Source organism: Argentina silus (genome assembly GCF_951799395.1).
Source record: "Argentina silus genome assembly, chromosome: X".
NCBI lineage: Eukaryota > Metazoa > Chordata > Actinopteri > Argentiniformes > Argentinidae > Argentina > Argentina silus.
This window is the reverse complement of record NC_139653.1, coordinates 20,651,773-20,674,563: the sequence shown is the minus strand read 5'-3', so window position 1 is coordinate 20,674,563 and position 22,791 is coordinate 20,651,773. Positions and strand designations below refer to the sequence as shown.

The 22,791-nt window shown below is 40.7% G+C and overlaps 1 protein-coding gene across 1 annotated transcript; it reads right to left on the bottom strand.

Moving 5' to 3' along the window:
• Positions 1 to 375: 375 nt before the first annotated feature.
• Positions 376 to 20,016, bottom strand: egln1a (egl-9 family hypoxia-inducible factor 1a). Its single transcript, XM_083695089.1, has 5 exons — positions 18,992 to 20,016; positions 4,100 to 4,219; positions 2,154 to 2,290; positions 1,952 to 2,019; positions 376 to 1,722 (listed from the first exon to the last, which is right to left on the bottom strand). The coding sequence occupies exons 1-5, from the start codon at positions 19,718 to 19,720 to the stop codon at positions 1,667 to 1,669; spliced, it is 1,110 nt and encodes a 369-aa protein (XP_083551215.1). The 5' UTR covers positions 19,721 to 20,016; the 3' UTR covers positions 376 to 1,666.
• Between the last annotated feature and the right edge of the window lie 2,775 nt (positions 20,017 to 22,791).

The following is a 22,791-nucleotide window of genomic DNA, read 5'->3' as shown; positions in this document are numbered from 1 at the left end:
AAGGAGAGGGGATGGGGGTCAGTGGGGTACAACAAGGAACTGTATCAACTCCCTCAAAATGAAACTACATATTCCATAAATTGGTAAAAAAAAAAAAAAATACACACTACCAATAAAATCTGTAAGCAAAAGCTTTAATTTCAATACGCACCCTGTAGAGGGCAGTGTAAGACAACATAATAAGTCACAGGATCACCATAGGATAAGTAATGACTAATAATAATTGAGCCATGTCACAATTTATTCATCACTCAAGAGTTATAGTCATACTTTGAAAAGGGCAACTTTTCTAGTGGATTCATGTGGCATAGTTAGTACATGAAGAACACATGCTCACTATGAGTGAATCATGAAATTATGGGCATTAGCATTCATTGCAATGTTGTCTACAATGCAAGATATGATAATGAATAGAAAAAACACATGTTTACTTCAGAATCACTGTTTATTTTCTCTATTAGGCACCAATGACACTGCCCTTCCCTGTCTCTCAAAGTTTAAGAGCAAAACATGGTGAAAACCACTGCACCAAACTGTTATAGCCAGTTGAATATTTACAAGTATGCCCTTTAATTGATCCAGTGTGAAGCAAGGACAAAGATCCATGATACACAGTTCCTGGACAAAACAGCAGTCAAGTAAAAAAAAATTGTTAGAACTCCACCAAAACCCAAACACTTTTGTTTATCAAGTGGTATTTTCACTACACCACTATCCAGTATCTGAGGTATTTGCTCAATTAGCGTATAGCATATTGCTAATGGTTCACCACTTTCATTGAGAATACAACACATTTCTGGTCAGTGTCAGGGGAGACACAGAGATACATAAATACATGTTCCTAAGTGATTGGCAGCTAGAATTTAATTCATATTTTAAATTTCTTCTTTTAAATCTATGAATGTTCTGTTGAAAGGCCTAATATGTTTTGTGTGAACTATGGTGTGCGAGTCCACAGTGACAGCTATAAGGTGTGGTTAAATGGGGGGGGGGATTCTGGAAAAACATTACAAAATGCAACCATCTTTCCTCATAGTCTACCACAGCCGGAAAGGGGGCCAACAACTGCAGACAGTGCAGTTGACAGACAGGCACTATCTGAAGTAAGATTATCATAGCCAAAATAAAAACAAAATAAATACATTTCGTCCAATAATGTGTTTTAATTCAGATCACTCCTTATGTTATCCAAAACTCAAGCGCATTTTAACACAGCTTAAAACAGATCATTCCTTGTGAATCGCATTAACACAACAAGCGTATGCAGAACATTGTACCTTTTAAGGAATTAACCGCAAAACCAATAGGTTAAAGATAACAGATGAACAGTCTCTCAAGGCTTAATGCATAAAGCATTTTCTAAATGTAAGCTTTTCTTTTTCTTCACCGAAAAGCCAAAGGAAGAAAGGAGAGTCCTTTGCAGTACAATGACATCACATTCAAGGTCAGTTGGGTCAGCCATGTTTGATGGAAAGTGAAAAAAAAATCACTTTTTTTCTCCATAATCATGCATCTCCCACCCACTCTAGCAGGGTCCACACACACACACACACACGCACACACACACACACTCACACACTCACACTCACAACACACAGTGAGTTTAGGTATCTCTCTCTCAAAACAGAGCACTTCATGGCTGATTGTGGACCTCTTGGGCTTCTCACTAGCTGGGATCAGAAGGTTTGTTCAGCTCCACTTTCACTCCTTTTTCTCCAGCACCTGGGCACACAGAACAAAACAGCCACTTAGACAGGGATGTGGGTAAAGCTAACAAGCACATCTTTACATAAAAGATAAGCATTTAAACACAAACTCAAGCACCAAATCTTATGTTCCACAGCACAGATATATACCAGTGCTGATCAACAGGACAGAGAACATTGACTTGGAAGGCAATAACACAAAAGTGTACACAAATTAACTGAGTAAAAGTGTGGACGAAGCCTACCTGTTAGGTATTTTTCTTTAGCCCTGGCTCGCTCATTAGCGTCGAAATACCACACTGTGATGGCATACCTGTGGAGACAGATGAAATGTGTGTGTCAGAGTGAAGGCATCTTGGAGAGGGAGTGAGACAGATGGACCAGAGATGTCAAAGCTCTGTTCTGGACCAGTGAGAGTGGTTGAGGTTGTGGTTACAAGATGCTGACCTGGTGGCGTGGGCAGGCTGGACCTCATGAGGGTTCCTTCTGTCCGACCAGAAGAACAGCAACCTGTCAAATTTGGGTTCAATGTCGGCAAACTGCGTTTTCCCTTCAGGGAATATCCGAAGCAGGCCCCCATGTTCCTAGAAGACGAGACAAAAATGATGTTATGAGTGATATACAGTCATTTAAAAAAATATTTTGTTTGACATGGAAGAAAGAAATGGATTGAGAACAACAACTGGGTGAAGGCTTGAGGGATTAAAGGGCTCTTCAATTGTATGTCTCAGTTACAAACATAGGGCTATGAAAAAGAAAACACACAACACACACAAACAAACACACGTAAGGCCAGGCCTTGATATCAGAATGAAGCTATACATGGATCTTTCTCAACTCTGTGAAAATGTTGGTAAATAATGGGAACAATTGAACATGGACATTCCACAGCCATGTCATCCCCTGATGGTGTCTTGATATCCAGGCAACCAAATTCTATAACATAAAAGCTAACCAAAGGCCCAACAGTCACAGCCAATCACAAAGTAAATGGCAATTAACACATTTACATGTCTAATCTGTTTTCTGAGGATGGCTCATTTGAATAAAGGCAGAGATCTTTCGCTGAGAGTGAAAATACAGTAATCATACTATGACAAAGCATAAAATATAAATATAAATCTTGATCAACAGTCAAAAACCGAATGTTTCCTCAGAACTTGCCAAACCGTTCATTTATCTTTTCTAGTGTAAGTCAGAGAGATGCAAACAAACAAAAAAGAGCTATCGGATAGAGGTAGTAATAATACATTGGACCAGGCTTGGCTGTGTGTGAAAACGTATGTTCAGTTGAGTTGTTGACAACTTTCCCAATGTATGCATTCAACTTTTCATACCACTCAGAATTTTCACAATAGTGGCTAATGACCTCCTAATGGAAGGACAGAGAATTAGTCTAGTCTCTATTATACAACATATTATCTTCTACAGGCAAAACAGCTTTCCTATAATTAGATAATTCCCTAAGCAGGTCTGGAGGTCAAGTATTGGACGTGCCTTTTTCCTATCACTGGTTCCTCTGAAAAAAACAAAAAACTATCCCTCCTCTATATTATTGTTGCTATTTGTTATGACATTATCATTGTTTCCTGATATGCAGCATCCTGTTTTTTCCCCTTAACTAAACTGGTAAGTTCCTGCTCCACTAAGCCAATGACCTTTGACTTTTTTTTTTCTTTCTTTTTTGAAGGCTCAATGTTATCTTCCATCTCGGGATGTGAGAGACATGTTACAAGAGAAGTGACTAGAGTGAGGATTATTCTCCTCAACTGGAGAAGGGTTGGTTAGTGTGTTAGTGTACACTGTATGTGTGGGAGGTCAGATGTTTTGGAGAACACCTTGTTCCCCTCCACCTGTCTGTGCACTTCCTATGTAAGCGTCCTAACTGTGAAAGCTCCTTTGGGTGTGTACTTCATGCTGCTCTGGTCTGGTCTGGGAGGATTAGCTGGATCCCTGTGTTTTAATGGGATTATGGGAGAGGGAGAGTCGCCGAGGAGACTGACTGAGTTGTTTAAATAACTTCAGCTAACTTTGCAGTGCAAACGTTCCAATATGTGTGGCCAAATCATCTCAAATTAACTCTCTGACTTGGTTGGAAGTTACTTCGAGGTGATTTATTTACTCATACTGTTTTTTTGGTAGTGGTGCCTACAGTAAAATGAAGTTAGTAGTGGCTATTTAAATAACTTTGAACCATGGATTACAGTTTCTCCTGGGCCACAGACTATTGTCAGGGTAAAGAACCATCTGACTATAAGATGTGAAATAGTGGCCACTGTAAAAAAAAAAAAAAGGTAATAGTATTGGTAATAGTCTTATCATAGTGGCCAGGGAATTAGGGATAAATGAGAAACATAAAATGGTATTGAGACACAGTGACAGTATTCACATACCTTGGCATCCCAATCTTTATTAAGGTAATATATGCATGTGACACATCGCCCATCCCCATTCGGGTTATCCACATGACGCACGTATCCTGTTCCGTTGCCTGGATAACATGCCACCATTGCCTATAAACATAAAGGAAACACAATGATTAGAAGGGGTGATTTGCCAGAGCATAACATAATTACATTTACAACATTTGAGCTCTCTTAACAATTGTCATAGACTGAGCAAGACCAAAGCCCTGCGACCCTGTTCTCCACCTTTTTCTCTACCCCAAATGGTTTAAAAAGCATAGGATTTGTGTAAACAGGGGCTCCTGTCTGTTCTGCTAAACATGTTAGATTCAGTGCATACCCTTCCCTCCCCTCGAGGGGGAATTCCTGTTTTACCCAGATGTAAGATGGCAGCAAAAAGCGAGGTGCTTCCATTCCGTTGGAAGTGAGGAAAGGGGTAATTCTATCCCCTCCAATATCCACTTCCACCAAGTCAACAAAAAACATCCCTTCGGCGTGAAGGGTATCCCACAATTCATTCAACATGCCACTTCCTCTGCCATTTTCAAAGCAATTCAAAGATGTAAGGCATACAAATGTAAGCAGCTTGCTATATCTACTGTTAAATTAGATGTCTTTCCAATGTGTATAGCTAAAAACAATACAATTATAGCTATGTATAGGAAGGAAATGGTATTGATTTTAAATCTCCTTCCCTCGTTTACTTCCCTTTGTTCAGGTAGGCTTCACTTGCAGAAATGTAATCTAAACGTCAGTGAAGGGCTTACTCATTAGGAGGAGTAAGGAAGGCGATGTGTTAATTTGGAATGAAAGGAACCCCTAGGCTTTTAGACCAACCCTACATATTTTAATCCATACAGGGGAGAGCACACTTGTACACAAGTACACATTTGACAAGTACATGTTTGAAGGAATTGGGACACAGGGCTTTGTGTGTGTGTGTGTGTGTGTGTGTGTGTGTGTGTGCTAGTCTGTCAGGGAGGAGCAGGAAGAGATTGGTTGAAGTAACTCAATTGTATGTGTGTAAACATGCCATTGTTTACACACCACATTTGTGTATGCTAACTTCCTTGGCATGGGGTGATTTTATTGTCCCTACCCCACCTGAGACCACAGTGTGGTGCGGGCTCACTTACAAACCAGTGTTCAGATTATAAACTTTAAACTAGCGGGAAAATAAACCGGAAATATCATAGCGCATGTCAACTTCCCCTTGCCGTTTCCTGCTCTAACAGGACTTGCATGGTCTGCTAGGGGTGTTTGCAGTAAACTCTCATGAGTTCTTGTAAACCTCTAGTGTAAACAGCGGACACACTCAAACAGCACAAAGAAGGACATTCCCAGAGGAATATCACAGATGAGACTCACTCTGTGCCAGCACAGGGCCAGTTTGATTGAAATGCTTGCACTTCCTACTCTGCAGCAAATATATATATATAGTATTCATATATATATACACACACACACACACACACACACACACTTAACACTTTATTAGGAACACTATACTAATACTGGGTGGGGCCTCCCTTTGCTCTCAAAACAGCCTCAATTCTTCGTGGCATTGATTCCACAAGATGTTGGAAACATTCCTTTGAGATTCTGGTCCATGATGACATGATTGCATCATGCAATTCCTGCAGATTTTTCAGGTGCACTTTCAAGCTGTGAATCTCCTGTTCTACCATGTCCCAAAGGTGTTCTATTGGATTCAGATCCGGTGACTGGGAAGGCCACTGAAGAACACTGAACTCATTGTCATGTTCATGAAACCAGTTTAAGATGACTTTTGCTTTGTGACATGGTGCATTATCATGCTGGAAGTAGCCATTAGAAGATGGGTAAATTGTGGCCATGAAGGGATGCACATGGTCAGCAACAATACTCAAATAGGCTGTGGCATTCAAGCAATGATTGATTGGTATTAACGGGCCCAAAGTGTGCCAAGAAAACATTCCCCACACCATTACACCACCTCCACCAGCTTGGACTGTTGACACAAGGCAGGTTGGGTCCATGGATTCATGCTGTGGGCGCCAAATTCTGACCCTACCATCTGTGCCTCAGCAGAAATCGAGATTCATCTGAGCAGGCTACGTTTTTCCAAACTGTCCAATTTTGGTGAGCCTGTGCCCGCTGCAGCCTCAGCTTTCTGTTCTTGGCTGACAGAAGTGGAACCCGACGTGGCCTTCTGCTGTTGTAGCCCATCCGCCTCAAGGTTCGATGCGCTGTACATTCTGAGATGTTTTTTCTGCTCACCACAATTGTACAGAGTGGTTATCTGAGTTACCGTAACCATTCTGTCAGCTCAAACCAGTCTGGCCATTCTCATCAACAAGGCGTTTCCGTCCACAGAACTGCCGCTCACTGGATGTTTTTTCTTTATTGTACCATTCTGAGTAAACTCTACAGACTGTTGTGCGTGAAAGGAGATCAGCAGTTTTAGAAATACTCATCAGCCCATCTGGCACCAACAATCATGCCACTGTCAAAATCAACTGAGATCAACATTTTCCCCCATTCTGATGGTTGATGAGAACATTGCATGAAGCTGCTGGCCCGTATCTGCAGGATTTTATGGATTGTTCTGCTGCCACACGATTGGCTGATTAGATAATTGCATGAATGAGAAGGTGTACAGGTGTTCCTAGTAAAGTGCTCAGTGAGTGTATATACAGTGCCTTCAGAAAGTATTCAGACCCCTTCACTTTTTCCACATTTTGTTATAGACTCAATTTAAAATGGGTTTAATTAAAATAATTTGCCATCAATCCACACACAATACCCCAGAATGACAAAGCGAAAACAGGTTTTTAGAAATTTCAGTAAATTTATTAAAATATAAATACAAAAATACCTCATGTACATAAGTATTCAGACCCTTTGCTATGACACTCTTAAAATTAGCTAAAATACAAAAATGTCATCAACAAATCACTCAATAAATTGAATTGAGTCCATCTTAATGCAAGGATAATAGTTAATGTAATTTTGGAATTAATATCTTTGTTTTTATAGGGTCTCTGATTTGCATAGGAATTAATTACACTTGGCAAAAAGACAATCAAAACAAACAACAACTGAAGATGGCTGTAATACAGGCCTGGCAGAACATCATGAGAGAAGATACTCAGCGTCTGGTGGGGTCAATGGGTCGCAGACTTCAGGCAGTTAATGCATGCAAAGGATTTTTGACCAAATACTAAATATGAGTGCTTAATTTGGACATTTGATAAATCTGTCCCATTAATTTTGGGTACCCTAAATAGGGGGACTATGCATAAAAAATGGTGTAATTTCTGAATGGTGAAACCAATATGGACACAAATACCATCAAATAAAAACTGATGATTTCTACTTTAATCTAATTAATAATTGTTTGATTTCAAATCGAAGCCTTTGGAGTGTAGAGCAAAAAGAAGGAAAAATGCTTCACTGTTCCATCACTTACACAGGGCACTTGGACGTGCCAAAGGGAGTTAGCATAACACCTATGACGTTCCACGTTAAACAATTACCAATAGGCGAAAATAGACAGTTATTTGATCATAACAGCAGCAGTTGTTGTCTGTCGGGGATAATCCCTCATACCACTAGTACATATAAATGTGTGGAAGTAGACCTAGTGTATATTCTCGCATTACTACATTCTGTCAGCCTAAAACATCGATCGCCTCCACTCTGTGCCAATTACTCATGAAATTATGGAATGGTGGATATCTTTGATAGGGTACAAAATCAAAATCAGATTATAGGAAAATATGCATACATACTTAATAGAAAATACGTCTGGAGATCCTTTATGCACAAACTACCGAAAGTTGTAAAATCCCACATATTAAATCGTAATATTTTGAGAAAATGCTAGAAACTAGCATACAATAGGTCTATGTAAATCCACCCCCACGCCATTGTCTTACGACAGGTGGCGTCATTCCTACACACTTGTAACCTCGAGCAGTCAGTTAGAATAATGTAAAAGCACCGGTTTCGTTTCATGTGAAATGTGAGTTGCTCAGCTTACCGAACATCTATGCTAGTTTTCGTGTACATTTCCAAACTGAACAAGTGTACAGTAAACATGTTGTCCCATACGAATGATGTAGCGCCCCTCTATAAACGGAGAGTGATGGAGAAACCAGTCAATGAAGCTAGACATTTATTCATAAATGTTTTACAATGACACTCTGGTTTTCTCAGTTGTACAGTGCTGTGTCCCCCTTGCGCACAGGGAGGGCTTTTCTCTTGGTTCGATCACCTTCTGTGACCAAAGAGAACAATAATTTGGGCGCCATTAGGCTACTATGATACCAACTCTGTATTAATACAAGACGCCTTTACTTCAAACACAATTTCACCAATAGGCTAAGACAAACTATTTGCACAACCAATATTTCTCAGTCTTGCTTCTTACAGCTTTGCTTTGACTTATCAAAATATTATTCCCAAATTCGTTAGATAAAACAAACTATTTGCACAGGCAAATTATTTGGTTACAAACGCAGCTGTCTATAAACCAAGGTTACACAACTCTGGTTTCTGTCGGTATTAAATTATGCTGCATAACAAACCTCACTCACAAAATATTATTCCCAAATTCGTTCGGCTTTATGTCTACAGCTGCATTCGTAGCCAGACCCATCTCTATGGCAAGACCCATTATTCACCGAATTTTCATCAAAATTGCCTCAGTGGTCTCGGAGAAAAAGCTTTTGACATATGAATGGAGAATTTTAGCAGTCCCCTCTCCGATTTCATTGTTGGGGGACAATAACGGCTGCACCTTCAACCACCAAATTCCTTTGCTAGTTGTAAGGTCACGTAACTAAGAAATTCGCACAATGATCCTATGATGTATGTCTTTTTACATTTACTATTATCCACTATTGCCAGTGACCTTAAGTAGGCCTACAATAGGCTACTGTAATACTAACCATACAGTCCTGACAGGAAACCAAAAAGGTGTGAAATTATATAAAGAAATGCATATAGGCAACTGTAAGACTACACTAAAGTGGCAGGTAATCATGATTAATGGGGGTTGCAAGAGATAATGGAGAATTGGCTATTTTTTCCGTAAATCGCAAATGAAAAAGTTGCTACAGGTCCATTAAACAGCATTTGGAGACATACAGCACATAGAATTTGGTGTGCCACTGTAGGCTTGTTTAGTGCTTAGATTATGATATCATACACTTTATCTTGTGGTTACATCCGTTGCCTACAACTAATAGTATGGGCATTTAATTTGTCAAAAATATCCATTCTAACATTCACAGTGAAATCCTGACTGGTGTGAACAATGGACATCTTCATATCATATTAAATTATCTCCACCCACTCACTACCGTAGACCCCCTCAGCCTCTATGCCAACTGAAACTTTGCTGAACGAAATTTTAATTTTAGCAGCCATGGCCACTAAAAATGTAAAAACTCTTTAGCGAAAGCAAATTGGGGCCCACTGTCATAGAATAATGTATGTTGGCCATTTGTGTTTCATTTCATTTGGGGACTTTTGGTTCTCTTGACACAGCAAATGGGACTGGAATGCATTGACCACAGGAAATGTCGTTGCTCTTTCATTGTATTTCACCATAATGTTGAGGAGGCACTTACAAGAGCCTATTTTGCTAAGGGAACCAAGACAACCGTTCTTCAGGCAAAAACCGGCTTTCATTCGTATAACTCTTTATACTGCCATATTTCAACACAGCTGCACTTGCCTCAGTCCATATTTAGCTTGCACCAGTCCAGTGATACTGCACATGCCGGTGGTGACCTCAATCAGTGCCTTCAAAGCTGTCTCCAAAAGACCCATATCTCGAAGGGGTGAGAGTCTCGCTTCAGTGACGCTGCCTGACAAACTACTTTGTTAAAAATGTCCCCCCGTTGGTTGCCTTGTGCGCTCTAAGGGGTGAGGGGAATGTAAACTAACAAAGAGTTTCCTGTGAGCCAAACCCCATAGACATTAGTAAAGTTGTGTGTGAAAAAGCAAAAGGGAGATACAGTGTGTGTGTGTTTGAGAGAGAGAGAATGAGAGTGGAGGATGGAAAAGAGAGAGTGAACTGATGTAAACTTTGACTCCTGGCCTCTCCAAGGAGAGCAGTATTTGAATGGTCTTGCTACATGCAGTGCGTGAGGGAGGTTCGCTGATTCCCCGCCAGGCTCATACTGGAAGGCCAGAGATGGGTAAACATATTAGTCACTGCCAGGAAAAAGTGTGTGGATGAAACATGAAGGCGGGGGCCGATTTTAGACCATAGGTGTAAGAGCCTTCACACAGACAGAGGCAGCAATGCCCCCTCTTCACCACGCCTTCACACACACACACTATCAGGCACTATTGGCAGGAAATACTCCAGCAGCACATGCTCACATTTGGAACTCTTGAGCTGAGAAGGGTTGAAATACAAGAGATATTATTCCCATTTCATCAAATAGGCTAGCATTGCCTCTACTTCAGTCCTTTCTGAACTCCCCCCCCCCATAACACATGATAACATAGTCTTGAACATATGTTATTCTCTGTTAGCACGTGGGAAATGGGAAATTAAAATAGCTTGCTACAGGAGGAACAGGGCATTGTCTATATTTGTCTAGAATGTAATTGCAAACTGCTCATTGGACAGTTCTTAAGCTCATTTATAGATTTGTTTAATATAACTATATTGGTCAATGTGGTCCTCTGTAGCTCAGTTGGTAGAGCATGGCGCTAACAACGCTTAGGTTGTTTGATTCCTGCTGGGACCATATATACTGAAATGTATGCACTCAATGCAATGTAAGTCGCTTTGGATAAAAGCATCAGCTAAATGGCATATATAATGTGTGCTCTGAATTATCATAATCTGCTTAACCTCTTGAAATGTACAATGTATATCTAATAGTTTGAATCTTAACACAGGAGCCCCCCAGGGTTGTGTGCTCATCCCCATACTGTACTCCCTGTTCACCCATGACTTTGTGGCCAGCTCCAACCATCAACTTTGCTGATGACACCAACATGGTTGGCCTGATCACTAATAACGATGAGTCAGCCTACAAGGAGGAAGTAAGAGTCTTGGCGGACTGGTGCCAGGATAACAATATCTTTCTGAACATCAGCAAAACTAAAGGAGCTGGTCATGGACTTAAGGAGGAAACTAGACCAACAAAACGTGTACAGTTAGTTACCAGGTACGCTACTTAAACTTGATTTAGAAATTAGACTGTTACTGACAATTTGGTTTAGGCCAATGTCTGTGAAAGATAAGTAGTTTATTCCAAATAACAGTAGCCCCTCTTGTAAAATCATCTCTCTCCATGTTTCATTCTCTGCAGATTAATCCCAAATATCCCCTTCCCCATATCTCACTATTGCCCTTTCTTTATGGGATTAAAATGTTTTTGAAGTCATGAGATGTCTGAAACAAGAATGCTTCAATTATTCCTGCAATTGGCCCTGGGGTTCTTAGTGGTTTCACATGTAGTTTTTAAATGAACCTTAAATTAATGTTTAATTTTTATGAGTGAATAAGTTTCTTCACCAACCATCTGTCAGTTGTTTACCAAAAAAGTGGTGGGGAATCACGCTTTGTTGTTGTTTGAATTACAGATTGTACCTTTAAAGTGTGCTTAAAGTCCACAAGAACCAATTGATGATTTCTTTCCTTGCCATCTTCATCACTAACCACTCTCTCTCTCTCCTTTCCCATCCCAGCGTCATTCTTCCGCGTTCCTTTGTGGCCCTCATTAGGAGGCTGACCCTGCTCTGCGTGCCATTTATTTACATTCCACAGACACAGCCTCAGAGGCTGGCTGGCATTCGGAGGGAGAGAGCAGGAGGGAGAACAAGAGAGAGGTGGGGGGGGAGTGAGATAGAGAGAGAGAGTACGTCTTGGGGTGGAGGTGGGGTCCTTGGACCAGTGCAGACCTTTAGTATACATTTAGGCTGTCTTACTGCCACTGCTCTTAACCAGGTTTCTATAGACCAGTTTCTTCTTTGAGCATTCTTAAACAAACAAGGCATCTCTGGCTAATGCCCAACAATTCATTACTGGAACAATAATGTTTGGCTTGTTCCTTCGATATGAAGTGGAACAAATCCATGCAGAGATTGCCTTGTGCTAATGTTTATTTTCCTGCCCTGTACTCAATTAGCCTTAGACAACTGCAAATCAGACCTCAAATAAATCAAGCTTACATTCAGAGGACGGGGAATTGAGCATCATTATGTCCAGTGGGACACAAAACAAGCACGTTCTAATGTGACTTATCCAAGCAGGGATTTATCAAATTACACCAATATCTCCAGTAGGGAGCAGTCCTCTTGGATGGATAAAAACACAAAAATACTGCATCTCCTACTGAGAGTGTAGGTGATGTGAATGTTCTTGACACAAAATGCCAAGCACCTGTTACCTGCACCAAGGTCTCTGATCACAGGATAAGTGAGTTAGACATAAAATAAACACAATTATAAAATAAAACAAAATTTGTTTTAAGTTTTTCCCTATAACAGGTCCTAGGCAATTCTCTTTTTCATGCTCTGGTGGTTTGGGGTTTCAACTTCTCTCTAGAGCCTTACACAAGGGAATTGCAAACAGTGCTCTTTGAGGTCCAGCCCAATACAACATTTAAGAACTCTCACTCCTTGCTACACTCAATGCCTCTGGATATTTCTGACATTAGAGTGAAGCTTTTTATCACTTTAAACTTGGAGAGCATATTGATGTAAGCCATGAATGAGGGCTTGAGAGAGGGGAAAACTGTAAGGGGTCCGCTCTCAGCGGAAAAGACGCTTATCCAAACACTAGCACAAACAGTTAGGATAGAGACCCTGGAGTGTAGGGGAGTGTGGGAAACATGACAGTTTGGGGCTTGCAGAGGATAACTTTTATCAGTCAGATAGTGGTGCAACCCAAAAAGGAAGTCACTGTTTAAGTAACGACCTGGTTCTTATTTGTTGAGTGAGAACAATGGAAACAGATATATAGTGCTAGTGCTACCTTTAAACCTTGCTCCGTGGCTAGATCACAGGGGAAACACAAAGATTATTTTTGGTAACACTGTAAATCATCTACAGGGATCACAAAAAGGTATAATGCAGGTCTACCATAGCTAGACAAAAGCTAAAAGCAAAGTCTAACTTTGTGCAAGCATCCTAGGCCATCCTCTGGGATGAATTCCAAAACTGAAAACAGAAAAAGGCAAAAGAAATAGTTTCCACTGTTCAGTGAAAAAACACTTGAATATTATGTTGAAAAACACTTGAAGATGGCAATGCCATAATGGTAATTTACACGCTAATGTCATCACCTCACACAGCGGCCTCCCATACAAATCCCATTTGTTTGCCATTCATAAGATTAGGGAAAATCTGGAATGAGGCATGAGCACTAGTAACCCAAAACCAGCGTCACTGAGAGCAGAGGGAAAGTGTGCAGTTCAGCTAGTGTGGGAGCCAAATTAACTGTGTCCATTCTGTAATAGGATCAGACAGTGATACACTTTCTCTGCCAGTGATAAAAGCATTCTCTATGTTTCATCATCCTACAATAACATCTGAGTTGGGTGGGATTTGTTCTCATGTTCATGTTGGATATCCTTTATATAATGGAGCTTGTGGTAAAAGAGGAGAGGATAGATGGATAGATGATTCACTTACAACAAATACATTTGTTTAAGTAACTCGCTTTGGATAAAGGCGTCTGCTAAATGCCGTAAATGTAAATGTAAAGGAGAGGTATTGTAACCAACAGCTGAACTTTGTGTCCAAAGTTCAGCTGTGTGTGCTTTTTCTCTATCTTTTGCTCTTCTGGTCTTCCTCCGCTCATCCCTCCAACTGCGAGCAGTCAAAACAGACCCCTTCTTTCTCAATGCTCAGGCCAGGGGGCTCAGACAACCAAAGAATAACAAATAGGAACACAATAATTGAACATGCATTAGAGAGGGAACCTTACACCAAAGTCAAACCTCATAGCCTATAGTTCAATCACTAAAGGGAGTTCTTGACAACTGTAAAGGCCAACAGACAGGTTACTAGGGTTATGGGTTGTTCTGGTGAAAGTGGGTGTCACTTGAGGAGGAGCGTGCGGGTCTCAGGCAGCCCAAGACTGAGCGTCTCTCAGGGGGACACCACCACATGACTTCCTCTAGCCTGCTCAAATTCTGAGTAAAACAATCTAGGTCAAGTGTCATCTTCCTGTAGAGAGCAGCAATCCCGACATTGCCACTTGCTAAATGTACATACACAGAGGGTTCTCCATGATGTAATATGTTGTTTGTGTTACAGAATACAAGACATGTTTAAAAGGAAATAAAACTGCCATCACCTCAGCCTTGAAACACAACTTGAAAAGGGTGAAAAACATATTTAATTTTTATGTAACCCTTAAAAAAAACATAGGCAGAGAACATATTCTCTTTTAGCAGGGATGACCTGGAGAAGAGTTAGACTACAGGGGAGAGAAGAGGGGTTGAATGAGCCAACTGGAAGCGGGGGATGATTACAGTAAGTGGCCATGATGGCATGACAGCCAGATTGAGAGTTTGCTTGTTAGTCTTCACAATGTTATAGAGGGAAAGCGATAACAATGACACTAAATAACAATTTAGGAAATTTATTTTTCCTCCATCTCTCCTTTTGTGAATTGAACTTTGTGTTGTCTCCCTTTGAGCCACTGACCCTGACAGTTTTCCATTTGTGTCATGCTGACTCCCCTTGTACAGGTCCAGGCCTGGATTGGACAGGGCTATTAATTCTCTAAGCTGTCGGCATTGGTGGCGTGCTACTTGGCTGCATAACTGCATAGCACACCCCTGAGTAGTTACTCTGAACCACGGTTACTCTGAACCGTGGAATTTGTGCTTTCTTGTAAACACTTTATCTAATATCAACAACAGGATGACCACTATGGACCAGACTGGGGAACAAAAAGACAGCTGGACATCTTTAAAAAACATACAGCATAGCAGACCTCTGCACAATTAACAGAACAAACCAGCAGGCAGCTCTGGATTTTTTAAAATGTAAAATGATGTCCATGTGTTAATGCTAGGTGAGCTGTAGCAAAAAGATTAATTGGGATGTAAATATCAAAGCCATCATCTTCTTTCAGTTTTATACTACAGAACACTTTTCAACATCTTAATCCTAATCCTTTTAGGCCCTGACCTAAGTGTGCCAAACTTCCACCGCCCTCAGGCTTTGGGGTCAAAGCCATGGTTAACAGCACCCTGTTCAGCTGGCAGACTTGCTGGATATACATGCTAAGCATTGGTCCGGGATCACCCACCCATGACAGCACATATCCCGGTAACACTTTACAAAACTCGCCCCTATACCTGTGTAGTAACATGGTAACTACTGTAGAAGCAACATTGTATTCATGTTGTTATAGTCATTAGTTCATTACATAGCATATGGATGTCGAGCGGTTTGTGTTATTACACAAATAAATTACCAATGTACTATGCAACTAGTGTAATTACATAGTAACAACACAGGTATAGGGGCAACTTAGTGTTAAGTGTGACCTATATCGATAATTTAATATATGACCCCAGCTTTGGATTCAATTCTAACCATCTTTTAAGAACGCAGATCAAAATCTAGTAGCAAAAGCACAATTGCAGCAGAGCAGATGAGGCCAGCGTTGTACTCGTGTGGGACAGATTATTTTCCCAGGAGAATAGGAGCTCATCCTCTCCCGGGTCCGTCTCAGGACATGGGGTCATGGTGATCTGATCAGCATTAGTGAATGGGAGCTATAGAGCACCCGGGTCACACGCAAGCCAGGGGTCAGACAGGGCTCACTAGGAGGAAGCTCATAGTCTGCAAGGGCTAGGTTGGGAAGATACTTTGATCTTGTTAATGATACTGCTGTGCACAATCTAAGCTAAGTAGCATAGCAGTCTAGCTGTTATATAGTCTGAAAGCATTATTGACATATTTAGTTACTACGTTAATAGCTATAGTTGATAGGATGATAGTGATAACTGCTACTGAATTTGCCTTTGCAGTGGAGTAAAGGATGTTTGTTAGACTTATTTCTCATACTAATGAGGCCTAAATCATAAAGATAACTGTCTTGGTTCCTCCAAAGGTCTACCCACATCTTTCCTATCTGTCAGCCTGTCTTCTATGCATGTCTCAAAGGCCTAAACAACCCAGACACACAGAAGTGAAAGATGAAATGAGTAAAAGTCCTATGCCACGGATTCTTTCAATGTAATTTCAAGTATGTGTAAGGTGCTTTAGACATTAGAATGAATGGGACACTAGTGACACTAACAAAACAAAATATATCTGTGAGCAGCAATGAAACAGGGTTCAAGCCATATAAGCACCATCAACATCAACACCAAAGTCGGTACAGGTCTTCAGGGGGATGTCCTTGATGCCCATGACAACTTTAAATGTGAAAACTGAACTGGATTTAGTTTAGTAAAACTGTTTTAATAAGCCTATATGAAATGTGAATTTTGATTTGTGTGTATTGGACCATTTTTGACGGATCACTACCAAAGTCAGTACAGGTCTTCAGAGTGATATCCTCGAGGCCCATGTCAACCATCATGTAAATTGAACAAAATGACCTGGATTGATAAGTGTTTGAATATTGATATATGAAATATTAATTTGTGTGGGATTTTGTCATTAATGAAAGAATCGATGATTTTGAATCACCTTGGTTAGCGACAAGTGCAGTGAACATAAAGTACGAAGATGGCGGAAAATCAATCTAGGCGGAATTTATTGAGGCAAATTTGTTCCTTGTGAGGACAGGGATCAGTATAGTGGATTTCATTACTCTAAGGCAAACAGGCCGATCATTGTAGGAGACTTATTACAGCGCCACCTATAAGCCGACGGGTGCCATTTATGGTTTCAGAGAAGTAGTTGACGTGGACTTCCCAATTAGAAAATGTTCACCATTCGGTTCTTTGATATATGGCCAACGGAAAAATTACATAATATATAATAAGAACTCTTATAATTACAATAGGGTTTCAGCTAGTGCTGCAACTATAGATTAATCGATAAGTCTAAACAATTAATTTACAAAAAAAACATGTTTTTGAATGCAATGATATTGAGATACCTTTTCCAAATGCATTAAAGCGTGGGTAGCTGTAATGCCATCATTCAGTGGTCATATACTTCATTTTATATTGAAATGATCAGTTCATCATAGCACATTCATTTGATTAATACATGTAAATTCTGTGGAGTATGGATGCCTACTATACAGGTAAGGGTGAGTACACGCAATTATCCATGTCTTCCTACTATTGACCTATTTGACTTTATAAGTACTTCACTGTCTTATAAGAATAGAACACCATCAGTTGGCATATTGTGCGTATTTTGATGTGACAAAGCGTTTATCATGACATGAAATGTATTTATGCCCAGCTAAATGCTGCATGAAATGCTGGGGGGAAAGGCGGCTATCGTTTTATAGAACGCTATAACTTCACTAGTCACGCAAGCATACACTGAATTGAATGCAGCCCTTTCAATGTGAAAAACTTAAAACTTAGCAATAGCTGCCTAGCTACAGTACATAGCTATCTAACTAGCATCAACACTTCGCTTACATTGCTGCGCCATCCTGTGTGTCCCACATGGTCCTTGGGATGCTTTCTTTTCGTGTTCGTGCATGGCAGTTGTACTGCTGTATGCCATTTGGGCTTTGCACATGAATAAAGCACCATGTTATTTGGTTTCTAAAGTATTTCCACACTTTCGACACTCTGGGTCAGAGTTTTTTTTGGAGGAGCCTTCCTCCATCTTCAAAACAAAACGGTAAGTCAGTCATAAATATGCAAATCAACAAATGTAGAACGTCATGCATTACTTTGATTAATCGCTGAAGCCCTAGTTTCAGCACCTTGTGCATAAACCCCTAAATATGGCCACGAAGTATATAAGTGAGAGGGGAACTCAATATCCAAACATTATCTTGGTGAGTAGTTTACAGATAAGGAAGCCTAAGTGGAATATGCTCATTTGTATTTTGAGTTAACCATCCCTGTAAATAACATGCACATTGTCCGCTTTGGATCTACTTCCAAATACTACCCTGCTCTTCTTTACTAATGTCCACTCATCTGATGAATATTTCCTGCTACACCATCCTAAAAAAGGCTTCTTGTTTGCGCACATCAACTCTATGCAGCAAGCGATAAGTGGTCTTGTGCTGAAAAACTCAGCTGCATAAGCATGTGAAGAAGATCTTCACAATGCCTGAAAAGCAGATATACAAGAGCATTGTAGGAGGTAATTATGAATGAAGTGTTTGATAGCATTAGTAAGCATAGTCTATGTTAAATTATTTTTCAAGCAGAATACTCCCCACAATTAATTGGATGTAGGAATGATTTAAACTTTGACATCATCTATGGTAGGTGGATTCATTAATTAATAGTTCCATGGAGTACTTACATTTGCTGCACTTTCACGGGACAGACAAGTACATGACACAATGTAATAATACAGTAATAACCTATGAATTAACCGTTTGGTTATTTGGGATTCATAATAGCAAAGAATAAGTTATCAAATATGTGAATTATTTGAAGTTAGTAGGCCTACCAGAATTACCACGTTGGTTCCAAGTAAATACAAAATATGTAATTACCAATGTAACAGTAGCCGCCTACTGTAAAATAAAGTGCAACCAGGAATACATTTCTATCTACCACGTTTGAAACGTTGCAGGTAGAGAAACCCGATATGAAATGCAGTTCAATGACGTGTGAAGAAAGGTACTATCCATAGGCCTGTAGTTCGCTCTCTAAATGGATTAGTCTACATTTTGAATGCAGCTATATAGGCCTATGCCCTCTATTGAAATAACCATAATTTATTTGTTTAACCTGCACTACTTACTTTTGTCCTTCCATTTATTGTGTAGTTTCCCAGTTTACCATTACAATGCCTGACCAAGTCGTCCATACGACTCAAAAGAAAACGTATCTTCTGGCACCCGGCTTCCCTTCCCTCGATCCATATTATTTTGTCTCCACGAATATCTTTAGTGGAGTCACTTTTTGGACTGACCAGCTGGCCGTCGGTGAATTTGCCGGTTTCATGCAAGGCTTTTACGTCTTCTAAAATGCACAACCCAGTGTCCCCTCCTAGAAAGTTGTCAACGACACAGATGCCATGCTTAGTCATACATGGCACTATATACTCCATTGCAAGTTTTTGAGGCGAAGATCTAGTTTGTCCGTTGGGTTTGGTATTATTAGATCCATCCCCGCCTTGGTTGTTGTCAGGGACCCCGGGTCCCTCTGCGTTCGTAATAAACCCTTTCATGCTTTCACCGCTCGGGGATGCGTTGTCCTCTGGTTCTGCATGGTTCTTTTGTTGCGGTTGCCCCTTTCCCTCTTTACCGTCCTCAGACGGTTGCCGGGGTTCGAGTTTCTGTTTTGAAATCAGCGTCTTCTCGGCCTCTCTGCAAATAAGCTTGTGCTTCTTCCAGTGCTGTTTCTGGTGTTCTTTGCTGCAATAAAAGGAATTTCGGCACCGGCCGCACTTCAGTAGGTTCTCCATATTTCCACAAAGTTCACAATACTGTCGCTCTCGGTCCAAATCCAGTGTACTCTGCTTCTCCATATTTGTAATGGATGTGTGTACGGTCTCTTTAAATCCAATCCTTTACACGCGCCCTGCTACTAATAAGTTTGGAAATGATCCACTGCCTGCCACGCCACACCGAATGAAACGGAAAACCATCTCCCCACGATTTAAGACCTAATAATTTCATTACACGTAATCGTTCATTCCAACAAGTATAAAAGTATAATGAGAAAAGGTGCATTCAAACACACCATTTCGGTCAAGTCTGCACTTCGTGCAATCCTGAACATTTTCAGGCTAGCCATCTGTCCGAGTGTGTCGCATGGCGCCGTTGTCTCTACGCCTCTGCGCCCTCCCTTCCTCGGATGTCGCTTCCCTGCCTCTCACGTCAGCGTCCCGTGGGTTGGACTTGAGCATCAATCCAGTAAAAAGAAATTTAATTCAAACACTACAATCTGAAAGATTTATATTAACATGTGAAAAAGCAAAGGATGTAGGCCTATAGTCTATGATTACTTGTTCATCATTGGCCTTTATGAGTAGGCGTACGCAGGCAGGCATAGGCTACAAGTCAACAAATATGTAAAAGTAAGATTTGTGTCAATGTATTTGCATCTTTTTGTAAATTGTGTAATTGCATATATCCTCTTTACAGCCTGATACTACTCGGAAGCATTTTCTTGGTGAGCTTGGCAAATGCCTTTGAGTGAGAGCAGAAAAAACAGCCTACTTTGGACCTCAAAGTGTATTTTAAATATTTTGTAAATGTATGGCCAGAATACAAAATACGCACAATGCATTTACGTATGCACTGCATTATAATTTTGCATCCGCATATGCACCATGTTTTGTACATAGCGCGAACAGCAGCTCTACAACTGGCATCTTCTTCTGCAGCCTATTCGTAAACCACATCTGTGTTTGAACTCCAATTGTGAAACTCCGCCTACCTACTTCCGGTCAATGCAAACGTCTGTAAATGAGGATTTCTTCTAAACTTTATTTTGCATTTAAACATGATAAATTGGAATTAACCCTCCTGCGGTGTTCAGGTCAAATCTGGCCGATTTACAAATTTAACTAATCATAAATATCGTGTTTTTCATTTGATTGCCTCAAGATCTTATGATATCCTCCACACTAGGCATTTGAACATATAAAATTGCTGATCACCACTTTCATTGAATTTTGAGTGGTTTAGTCAACTTTGTTACACCTGTGGTGTTCCCGGTCAAAAATGACCAGCCATAAGAAATGAATGGGAAACACTAAATTATGTTCATCCAGCAGATGGAAAACATCCCCATACACACACCCAGTCACCCACACACCCACAACCACAACCACAACCCCCTCAGCCCCCACCCCTCCGCCCCCCACCCTTTCATCTATCCCCCCACTGCCCCACCCTGCCCCCCCCCCACACACATTCGTGCCCCCTCCCCACCCCCTGCACACACACAGAGGGCGGTTGGTTCTCACACCTTCAAAGCAAACAATTTGGTGTTAGTTATGAGAACCTTTCTTTCTGTGCTTACTGTATGTGCCCATCCCCCCACGGGAACCACACCTTCCAGACTAAACAATGTGTCATATCTTCTCACAGACCCCATATATAAAGCCTTGTTTGTGCCTTGCTCTCATTTTACTCTGTGAACACAATGTATAAGCGACTGAGAAGGCGACTGTCTGTCAGAGAGGCTCTGGACCATATTTTCAATGATGGAGAGGAGATGGAAATTGAACCAGAGATAGAGGAGGACGTCTCGGAAATGGAAGACAACATGGATCCAGATTTTGATCCAGACTTTTATGAGACTGACCAACAGTCAACAGATGAAGAAGAGGCCCCTGAGGAAGAGATCCCTGAGGTGACATTCCAGTCCAAGAATGGCAACTTGCTGTGGTATTCATCTTCCATGGATAGAGAAGGCAGAGCAAGAGAGGAAAACATAGCGAGGATGACCCCAGGGCCAACACGGTATGCAACATCTCGTGCGGATGACATCAAGTCCAGCTTCCAACTTTTTTTACCAGAGTCAATTGAGAAAACTTTACTGGACATGACAAACTTGGAGGGGAGGCGTGTGTTTGGGGACAAGTGGAGAGAATTGGATCGGGCATACCTCCAAGCCTACATAGGTCTATTGATTCTGGCAGGAGTATACCGGTCAAACAACCGATTCCCCCCGAACAGGGAAAAGGACAGAAAAGGAAGAGTTGCAAGCTCTGTGCCCCTATGTTTACCTCTAGTTGGAAACAAATGCTACACACATGCATTGTCACACAGCATACATGGTTTCACCTTAAAAAGGTCTTTAAACAAAATTTGGTGATGATTTATGGTTTTTGTGTTAAAATAATAGCAGTTAAAACAGGCCGGCCAAATTTGGTCGCGAACACCATGAGTGGCAGGATAGCAACGAACACTACAGGAAGGTTAAGGAACACAGACAATATGCTAATCATCTTAACAAATATATATCAATCATAACCATATAACATTTGGTATAGTATTGCCCCAGAAGGGTTTGTAATTGTTCTTATATCCTAATTACCCTGATGAAATGGTATTGCCCCAGAATAATGGGCTGAACAGAACTATTTTTCAAAGATTCCAATTAATCTCTGGTACCACTCTACTCTGGAACGTTTCTAGAATGCATATCAGGTGAGTATGAATGAGTAGTACCAGATATAATAGATATACAATAGAGTGGTACAAGAGATTAAATTAAATCTTTGAAAAAAAGTTCTGAATAGTCCAGTTTATACAAATATAATAGGCATGTGTAAAGTTATACGTAATTGCACCAATATGTACATTTTAACTTTTTCCAAAATTGAATATACATTCTGATGGGTAATTTTGCTTATTTCAGCAAGTGAAGAAATACCACATTCCAAACAGTGATTGATTGGTAAATAAAACATGGTTTGTTTGTTTGGTTTTATTTTATTTTGAACCCGCGAAAACGGCGAAAAGCGAAACCGGAAATCTTAATGTTGCCATATGGAACTTATTGGAGTTCAGCGAACACCGATGTCAACCACGAGGAGGCTGGCACTGAGCGGGTTGCACGTACACAGTTTCTGGAGAGGTGGTC

Excerpts from the sequence above, each read along its gene's own strand:
- egln1a (XM_083695089.1), bottom strand. The coding sequence starts at position 19,720 with ATGGAGAAGCAGAGTACACTGGATTTGGACCGAGAGCGACAGTATTGT. Across the intron at positions 2,291-4,099 it reads ATAAAGATTGGGATGCCAAG|GAACATGGGGGCCTGCTTCG; the intron begins GTATGTGAATAC and ends CTCGTCTTCTAG. Across the intron at positions 1,723-1,951 it reads TAAAGAAAAATACCTAACAG|GTGCTGGAGAAAAAGGAGTG; the intron begins GTAGGCTTCGTC and ends CTGTGTGCCCAG.